Genomic DNA, 8,919 nt, shown 5'->3' on the forward strand with positions numbered 1-8,919 from the left:
CCTGGATCACTCATTAGAGCTGAAATGTGATACCTTACATGCATTATCTCACCTAATCCTCATGATAATCTTATGAATTAACTACTATTATTGACCTATTTCTCACACGTGAAAACTGAGGCTTAGAGAGGCCCAGCACCATGCTGCGAGTCTTCCATTCTCTCCTTTGCAAATATGGTTGGAGGACCTGTGGTATGCCGGGCCCTATTTAATTCTCTGGAGCTTCCCATACTAAGTGTTGGGCCTGAAATTCCAACACATATCTGATTCCAGATCTGCACATTTTGCTGATGGGCTCAGCTGCTTCCCCTGTGGATGTCACCTGTAACATAGACTAGATGCTTTGGTCCTTGATAGTAAGAGTTGATGCTGAATTCATTCATACCTTGTAGCTTACACCTTTGTAACACAGAGACGAAAATATAGCTGAAGTTACTTGTCCATGATGTGAAATTTGCTCTCCTGATTTAAAAAAATGCTATAGGTTTTTGACTTTCCCTTTGAGTATGTCATTTAACTTTAGAAAGAAAATCCTTTAGATCCACAGACTTAGAAAAGGTGCCCAAGGCTGAATCAAGGTCCTACCATTTTCAGCTGTGTAACTTTGAGCATTGGTTTCAACATATTAAAAAAAAAACACAAGGATATGAACTGACATCAGAGAGTTGTACAAAGGCTGAATTGGCTGATCAATCCAAAGCCCCAAGCACTATGTGTGGTGTACAGTAAGGGAAAATGAATGGCAGCTTTCATTAAGGAGGTTGAAAATTGTAAAGAGGCTGCTGGATTTTGCAGTTGGATTGATGATGAACATTAAGAGCAGTTCAGTGGATACGTGGGGTGGAGGTCTGGCTGTAGGTGAATGAGAGCTTGAGAAAGTGACACCTCAGAGTGTAAAAACTACCTGCTCTTGGAACTCTGCTGTCCATCCAGTGATTAAGACTCCAAGCTTTCACTACAGGGGACATGGGTTTGATCCTTGGTTGCAGAAATGACATTTCACAACCGAGATCCAGTATGCTTCGAGGTGTGGCCAAAAAACCAAACAACAAGAAACTACTTGGTCTGTAGCTAAATATATTGGCTTAAGAAAGGTGAGATGGGGCAGCTTTAACGAGTGATACAGGTTGAGGTGGGCTTTTTTTTTTAAATTGCCAGTTAGATAAAATCAGGGATGTGATGAAGGAAACATTTCAGTTATGCGGAAAGTCTCCCAAAGAGATAACTTTGATAAACTTTATTTTAATCTGATTTCTCTGCATCTTTTTTCCTTTACTATAGATTTGCTACTCGGATATCCTAGGAAAAGAATGCCAAGTCATTTTGTTGAAACATTAATACAGGAACAGGAACACTTAAGAAAAAATTGCTAATGTAAACCCAGTTCTACAAATATTGAGTCTTTTCTATGCTAGGCATTTCTGGAAAACAAAACATGAATAACACATATCTTTTTTATGTCAGTGTTGAAGGAATTACTGGGGTGTACACAGACTACCGCTGGATCACATAGAAGGGAGAGTAATTCTACTCATGAAATATGACTTTTTTTTATTGGAGAAGCTGGTCAGAAAATCTAGTAGGGAGACTTATTCAACAGTTTTCACAGAAAAAACAATCACTGCAGAAGACAGATGGTTTAAAATACAGTCGATTAAGTCACTAGGCACTACTCAAGACCAATTACCTTTGTGGAAGTCAGAAACTTTTTAACGTTAAATAAATCAAGATACTATATTAAAAAATTAATCCTGAAGACAATCACACCACTTCGGGCTGAGAGCAGCAACTTTTTAAATGGTGGATAGCACCATTATTCTTGTTTTTCACCCCAGAAAATATTTTCCAGATTACTCTTATTGCAGCAAAAATAATGTTTGCTGAGTGAAATCACAAGATGTTGCTTACATATTCAACACAGAATGTAGAGAATAATTGCAATTGAAAGACTGATTTCTTTTATAAAAAATATTATGCAGGAAGCTAAGGAGCAAGGCTTGGTCAGAGACGGTCAGATATTTTCAGCAAAACCCCAGTTTCTTTCACCCAGTACTCTTCCGGGTATTAAAAAAAAAACTTCAGATAAAAAAGGCGACCATTTGCCTTAGGGTATTTTTATGGGATGGGTAATGATGAACCTAACGTCATTGCCTAGGAGGTGCGAACGTTGTGGACCCCAGCCTCCCAGCCCCGAGCACCTGACGGCTACGCCCAGACCACGTCCCGCCCCTCGGCCCCGCCCACCTCGACTCATGGTCACTGGGGCCAGCGCCGTAAAGAGGTCCCACCCCGCGGACACCTCTGTCCCCGAACCCAAGGGGTGTTGTCAAGGGCGGTCCCGGAAGTGACGCAGGGACGCGCCCTCCATTTTGTGGGACGCCAGAGGAGCTAAGTGCGTCAGTTGTGGAGAGACGTAGACGAGTTGAGTCCTGGTCTGCGGGGAGGCGGCCGGCTCTATCGCAGACTACGGACCTCTCTGGGTCTCAGCTGCCAAAGATCCTGTCCGGTAGGTGAGTGGCTCACTTTGAGGGAAAGGCTTCTCGGATCGAGGCTTCTTCATGGCCGCTCAGATCGCGAGTGGTCAGGGCTGCTCTCTGTGCGGAGGACGGCGTCCAATGAGCGCAGTTTATTCGAGGTGGGCGCTGGGGCACGTCTCCCTTTGGGTATTGTGTGAGGGGACCTGAAGGTGGAAGGGCGGTCCTGGGCAGGGTCGTTTTTACAGAGGGGTCTTGCGCCCCTCCCTGCCTTTTTGTTTCATTGTCTGAACCCCGGGAGTAGTGGGCCGAGACCTTTGCTCGGGGTGTGGTCGGGGCTGTCCCAGGGTGGGTACAGTGATCCGGAGCGGTGGGGTCGGGAGAGCGGGAGGGAACGGGGGGGTTTGGCACGCGCGGTTCTCCCCACCGCTGGCTCCGAGGCCGCCATTTTGTGGCTGCTCCGCGGCCACCCGCCGCCGTCTGCGCAGGCGCGGCGGTGGCGTCGCGAGATTCCGGCTTCCACCCGCTGTGACGCTCCCGGGAGGCGGCGACGCGCGTGCAGCCCGTCGCCATTGGGCTGGCCTTGCGGAGGGCGGGGTCGGCTCCGCCCGCACTTCTCGGCCTTTCCTAACTGCGGCAGATGGGAGGGGGCCAGAAGAGCCGGGGAGAGTGTGCGGCTGCGCAGTTCCAGAGGCGGCAGTGGGCGTTGCGGTTGCTGCGGTCTGGGCCCAGGGAAGGATCGTGTTGGGAGCCGAGTTTTAATTTTGTCTGCAAGGGACCCGGCCTAATAAGAGGCACTCTTGGCAATCTTGTTTATAACATCACCGGGTAAACATTTTATTTTATGCTGTTTATGTTTTTGGTCCCTTGACCAGGCATTCCTCTGACATTCACTGGTACTATCTCAATTGAATTTATTTCCTGACAGAAAGTACTAGCCGGACATGAGTGGCTGTCGAGTATTCATCGGGAGGCTAAATCCGGCGGCCAGGGAGAAAGACGTGGAAAGATTCTTCAAGGGGTATGGACGAATAAGAGATATTGATCTGAAAAGAGGCTTTGGTTTTGTGGTAAGTGTTTAGAATTGGTTGAATTATCTATTGTTAGTGGGTAAAGATTGTTAGAAGCAGTGCTTTTAAGTTTTTTGAGTCCCAGCAGAGTATGTTTGGGAAATATGCCTTCTTAAGGTAGTGAATTTTCTTAACGGAGAAAAGAATTTCACTCCTGGCTGGAGAAATCATTTCCGGTCCCTTTTTGATTAGGCTTATCTATATGCTGTTGTCATTAAGATACTCTTTCACAGGTATTGAGTGGTTTTAATGTGTTGCAGAATAGAATTTTAAAGCAGTGTTAGGCATTATATATATGTGTGTGTTTTAGGAATTTGAAGATCCCAGGGATGCGGATGATGCTGTATATGAACTTGATGGAAAAGAACTCTGCAGTGAAAGGTGATTATTTTTAGTTTTATGACTTAGCACTCTGACGATAAGCTAGGTATTGGGCTAGATATTTTTTGTAAATAGATCTCTTATGTAGCTTAAAGTGGATAATGAAGATTTTTCTTCCTTTCTTGTAGGGTTACAATTGAGCATGCTAGGGCTCGATCTCGAGGTGGAAGAGGTAGAGGACGCTACTCAGACCGTTTTAGTAGTCGCAGACCTCGAAATGATAGACGGTATGTGATTAATGGTGGATGGCTGCTTTGAACAAGCATTACTGTAGGAGGAGTCTTGATGTTCTAAAGTTGTTAGCAGAAGTGATTTTGCTGTATATGTATAATCAATTTTGTCATTCATGTATTAGTCTACTGTTTCTAATAAGATTGAGTCATAAAATAATGCAGAAACTGTTGGTGGAAGTCAGTTGAATGACTTGTCGTACCTGATTGCTTGAACTTGCCCACAACTGAACACACTAGGTGCACGTTGCTGCATTTCTTCCATTGTGAGTACTCATTTTCTTCCTCAGAAATGCTCCACCTGTAAGAACAGAAAATCGGCTTATAGTTGAGAATTTATCTTCAAGAGTCAGCTGGCAGGTTTGTTGAAACACAGTTTTGAGATATTTTGATGTGGTTTTTTAAATATTAGTGGGTAGTTAATGTTTTTATTAATTTTTATTAAAAGTAGTTTTATCTATAAATGGACTTTTAATTGTAATTTTAAAATTTTAATTAAATGTAATTGGGGGATATTTCAAATTTTAATGTTAGTGATCAAATGTAAATGTTTTGAGGATATATTTTCTTGTTTTTAAAAATCAATTTTAACCAAATATTAAACCCTTTATTTGCCAGCCTATCTGTGTCGTTGGCCTTATGACGAGGAGTGCCTGTGGGTTATCCTAATCGTTGTCTTGGTCACTCTTGGTTGGGCCTGGTTGACTTTGCCAGTCAGCTCCTACAGTGATCAATTGGCCACCTCTAGATCTGTGTTTGCCGGTCTAGACGTAATCGGTGCACTTCTTGAAGTGCCAGGTTGCAGCGATCCCAGAGCGCTGATAACGTGATCTGATCCCTAAGTTGAGAGCTGTCTTCCTGTAACGCTTCCGAATAAGAGGTCCTGGTCGAAAAGAGTTGAAAGATTCGAAATTAGGTGGTCGTTGGAATCCTGATCGCAGTAAAGTGGTCCTTGGTAACTACACAAGAGTAGAACCTGTCTGCATCCGCCAATAGTCTGCTAATAGGGAGGGCTGTGCGATTAAAGGCTTCCATCGATTGGGTAGTGTCCTTCAAGTGGGTGGCGAAGAGCCAGTCGGGCATATGTCATGAAGGTTTCTCCGACCGATAAATGGTTTGCTGCTTGACTAGCCTAGGGAAATAATAATAAAGGTAAAGTAAACTTTTTTAATGACATATGGGGCACAAAATAACTGGTGTCTTGTAAATGTTCTGTTTTTAAATATAAAATTTCTACTTTAGTCTTTACTTTAAAAATATGTATTGTTTCTTTTTGTTTTTTTTGTTTGTTTTGTTTTGTTTTTTTCCTTTTTTATTGAGCTCAGTATAGACTAATACTACTTTAATGTTAAAATCTAAACTTCCTCTGGCATTTTGCTTAAAAGCAATATGCTATTTGCTTATTTCGTGCCCTGACATATATTATTTTAAAATTCTGATAGACTACAAGTGTGGTAAATACCATGTTTGTACTTTATCTAACATCTTCTCTTTCAGTAGTCTTGTTTTTTATACAATGTGGTTGTTTGTGTGTCACTTTTCCTTTTCTCTGCTTAACTCAATTATCTTGTGTTAAGGATCTCAAAGATTTCATGAGACAAGCTGGGGAAGTAACCTTTGCGGATGCACATCGACCTAAATTAAATGAGGGGTGAGTATGTATTGGCGTATGAGAGCCTTTTAAAATGTTCTGAAAGTTGTACTGTGAATGTTAGAGGTCTCAAAATTTGGACATCCTGAAATGCAGCGGTCCTCAATCAGGGTTGAATTTGCTTTTCAGGGTACATGTGGCAGTGTCTGGAGGCATTTTGGTTGTCAGAATTGAGGTTACTACTTGCATCTTACGGGTAGAGGTCATGTTGTTCAGTCACTAAGTCATGTCTGGCTCTTGGCAACCCTAAAAACTGCAGCACGCCAGACTTCCCTTTGCTTCGCTGTCTTCCACAGTTTGCTCACACTCAATGTCCATTGAGTCCGTGATGCCATCCAACCATCTCATCCTCTATCATCTCCTTTTGCCTGCAGTCTTTCCCAGCTTCAGGGTCTTTCCTAGTGAGTCAGCTTGTCGCATCAGGTGGCTAAAGTAGAGGTCAGAGATGTTATTGATCTTCCTGTAGTGCACAGGAAAGCTCACTACCATTGAATTATGTGCCTTAAAATGTCCACGGTTTGGAGGTTGAGGTATCCTGTTTAATAATAGCAATAGTAAAATGAACATTAAAAAGTAAGTAAACTAGACTGATAATGGTTTGTGAGATGATAAGAAGTATGTAACTTTACAAATAGTGTATTTTTTCTTTGTAGGGTAGTTGAGTTTGCCTCTTATGGTGACTTAAAGAATGCTATTGAAAAACTTTCTGGAAAAGAAATAAATGGGAGAAAAATCAAATTAATTGAAGGCAGCAAAAGGCACAGGTATCTCTAATATTTTTAAGTCACAGTTTTATTTAAGGGATTTGTGGGGCCTGCTACTTAGTTTTTTTTTTTTTTTTTTCTTTCTAGTAGGTCACGAAGCAGGTCTCGTTCCCGTACTAGGAGTTCCTCGAGGTCTCGTAGCCGATCTCGTTCCCGGAGTCGCAAGTCTTACAGCCGGTCCAGGAGCCGGAGTCGGAGCCGGAGCAAGTCTCGTTCTGTTAGTAGGTCTCCTGTGCCTGAGAAGAGCCAGAAACGTGGTTCTTCAAGTAGATCTAAGTCTCCAGCATCTGTGGATCGCCAGAGGTCCCGGTCCCGGTCCCGGTCAAGGTCCAGATCAGTTGACAGTGGCAATTAAACTGTAAATAACTTGCCCTAGGGGCCTTTTTTAAAAAAAAAATCCCAAACCATACTTGCTAAAAATTCTGGTAAGTATGTGCTTTTCTGTGGGGTGGGATTTGGAGGGGGGTGGGTTGGGCTGGATATCTTTGTAGATGTGGACCACCAGGGGTTGTTGCAAACCAATTGTATTAAATGTCTTTTGATAAGCCTTCTGCTCACATTTTTGTGAATGTCTGAAGTATATAGTTTGTGTATATTGACAGAGCTCTTTTATTACTAAAGCAAATTTAATTTTTTTGTACTAGAAAAATTTTGAACGTTTTAGTTCCTGGTTATTCAGATAATGTTAATGCAAAATTAGTTTAATGCCTCAATTAAACTAATTAATAGCTTTGGACAGTTAAAAGAGCTCTTAATTTGCTTGTACATAAAGGCTTAATGAGTTTTCCTTGTTAGGGTTAAGGGTGTCCACCCACCCACCCTTTAACAGCTGTCTGGCAAAGACGTTAAGACAGCTGTTTGTTATTGATAATAAAAGGTTATAAAACTGCATTTGTGTGTTTGTCTGAAGGAAGTATGGCTATCGACTTCTCCTTCCCCATGCACTTTTGATGTATTTAAAATCCCTCATCAGGAATGCTGTAGCAGTGAGGTAGGTGTATGTGTCCTAGTCATGTCCAACTCTTTGAGACTCTATGGACTGTAGCCTGCCAGTCTCCTTTCTCCATGGAACTTTCCAGTCAAGAATATTGGAGTGGGTTGCCACGCCCCCCTTCAGGGGAATCTTCTTGATCCAAGAATCCAGCCCACACATCTCTCATGTCTTCTGCATTGTCATGTGGATTCTTTACCACTAATGCCACCTGAGAAGCCACGTTAGGTATGGTGAACCTTTTTTTTTTTTAAATTAGTACCTTTGACATTTCCAGGCTAGTCAAAAGATGGATGAAGTGTGAAGTATTGAAAGCAAATGATGACTTAGTTTTTTATGACCGTTTCCCTTGTGTGTTGACCCTACCTGATTTTGGCATCAGGTTACTTAGGTTTCCATAGCCAAGAGAGGGACAGTTTGGGAAGCAGATTGTAAAAGCTGATAATTCATGCCTAACTTAAAGGTTGTAAAACGATTTTGATGGTCCAAGATCATTCCATAAAACTTAAAAATAACTGCATGTAAATGCTTTAAGAGGCTTTCACACATGCATTTTCTTAATAGTCCTCAGACATTAAGTGTAACAGTCTGTTGAAGGGAAAACAGTTGGTAGTGAAACTGCTTAAGGTTCTACATCCACCTCTATTAAATGTTAGAGTCCTATATCTGTAGGAAATTAGTTTCATTGTTTCTTCTAGGACTATCAGACTCTGATTGAATGCTAGTCAAGATAAATACTTGTTAAAATAACTGAGTAACACTTAATAGCTCTGTTCTTTGCTTACTTGTTAAAATAACTGAGTAACACTTAATAGCTCTGTTCTTTGCCTATGTAATGTCACTGAGTCCTAAACTACTTAACTATTAACATGTATTTATACATATGTATGTATAATTTTATTTTTTGATACAAAATTTTCCAGGAGAGCCAGGGCCTGGAACAAGTAAATGGTAGTAGATTGGTATTAGAACCCTGGAAATCTAGTTCCAGAACCCCAAAACCATATTTACCTGCCCTAGCCTTTGAGGGGTTTTGAGGAAAGCAGAATTGGCAGCACTAGGAACAGATGGGTCTTCCCCAGAGTATGGCATTTGATAGTGGGAATCTGTATTAGCAGGGAGTGCATTTGACAGTTCTTGGTATAAAAGCTTTCCTGTGTTCAAGACTATAGAACTTAGGCCATAAAATTGTGAAGCTGATCACAATTCTTGGGAGAGTTTGTGTGGTATACTTGTTGATTCACTTGAATGTGGGGCATTTTCTAGTTATCTCTGTGGGAAACCTAGGTTTTTTTCCTTTATAATGTATCTGAAGGGTGTACAGTTCAGTCGGAAGTTGCTGATTGTCAGGTGGAGAG

General features: G+C 41.9%; 1 protein-coding gene across 6 annotated transcripts; it reads left to right on the top strand.

Moving 5' to 3' along the window:
* The first annotated feature begins 2,352 nt into the window (after positions 1-2,352).
* SRSF5 (serine and arginine rich splicing factor 5) lies at positions 2,353-7,461 on the top strand. 6 transcript variants are annotated; one of them, XM_043472401.1, is made up of 9 exons: positions 2,371-2,635; positions 3,250-3,302; positions 3,403-3,544; positions 3,855-3,925; positions 4,054-4,152; positions 4,446-4,515; positions 5,733-5,806; positions 6,460-6,570; positions 6,658-7,461. In XM_043472401.1, exons 3-9 carry the CDS (start codon positions 3,419-3,421, stop codon positions 6,923-6,925), a joined length of 819 nt encoding a protein of 272 aa, XP_043328336.1. In that variant the 5' UTR covers positions 2,371-2,635; positions 3,250-3,302; positions 3,403-3,418; the 3' UTR covers positions 6,926-7,461. The 6 variants fall into 6 exon arrangements, with proteins under 6 accessions (XP_043328338.1, XP_043328334.1, XP_043328335.1 ...); XM_043472403.1 differs by lacking the exon at positions 3,250-3,302 and having other exon boundaries at positions 2,353-2,510; positions 6,661-7,461; XM_043472399.1 differs by lacking the exon at positions 3,250-3,302 and having other exon boundaries at positions 2,354-2,510.
* Positions 7,462-8,919: the final 1,458 nt, after the last annotated feature.

Source organism: Cervus canadensis, chromosome 6 (assembly GCF_019320065.1).
Source record: "Cervus canadensis isolate Bull #8, Minnesota chromosome 6, ASM1932006v1, whole genome shotgun sequence".
Taxonomy (NCBI): Eukaryota; Metazoa; Chordata; class Mammalia; order Artiodactyla; family Cervidae; genus Cervus; species Cervus canadensis.

Bases quoted from the DNA above. Each gene is read 5' to 3' on its own strand.
- SRSF5 (XM_043472399.1), top strand. From the start codon at position 3,419: ATGAGTGGCTGTCGAGTATTCATCGGGAGGCTAAATCCGGCGGCCAGG. The intron at 3,926-4,053 runs GTGATTATTTTT...CCTTTCTTGTAG, and splicing joins AAAGAACTCTGCAGTGAAAG to GGTTACAATTGAGCATGCTA. The intron at 4,516-5,732 runs GTTTGTTGAAAC...TCTTGTGTTAAG, and splicing joins CTTCAAGAGTCAGCTGGCAG to GATCTCAAAGATTTCATGAG.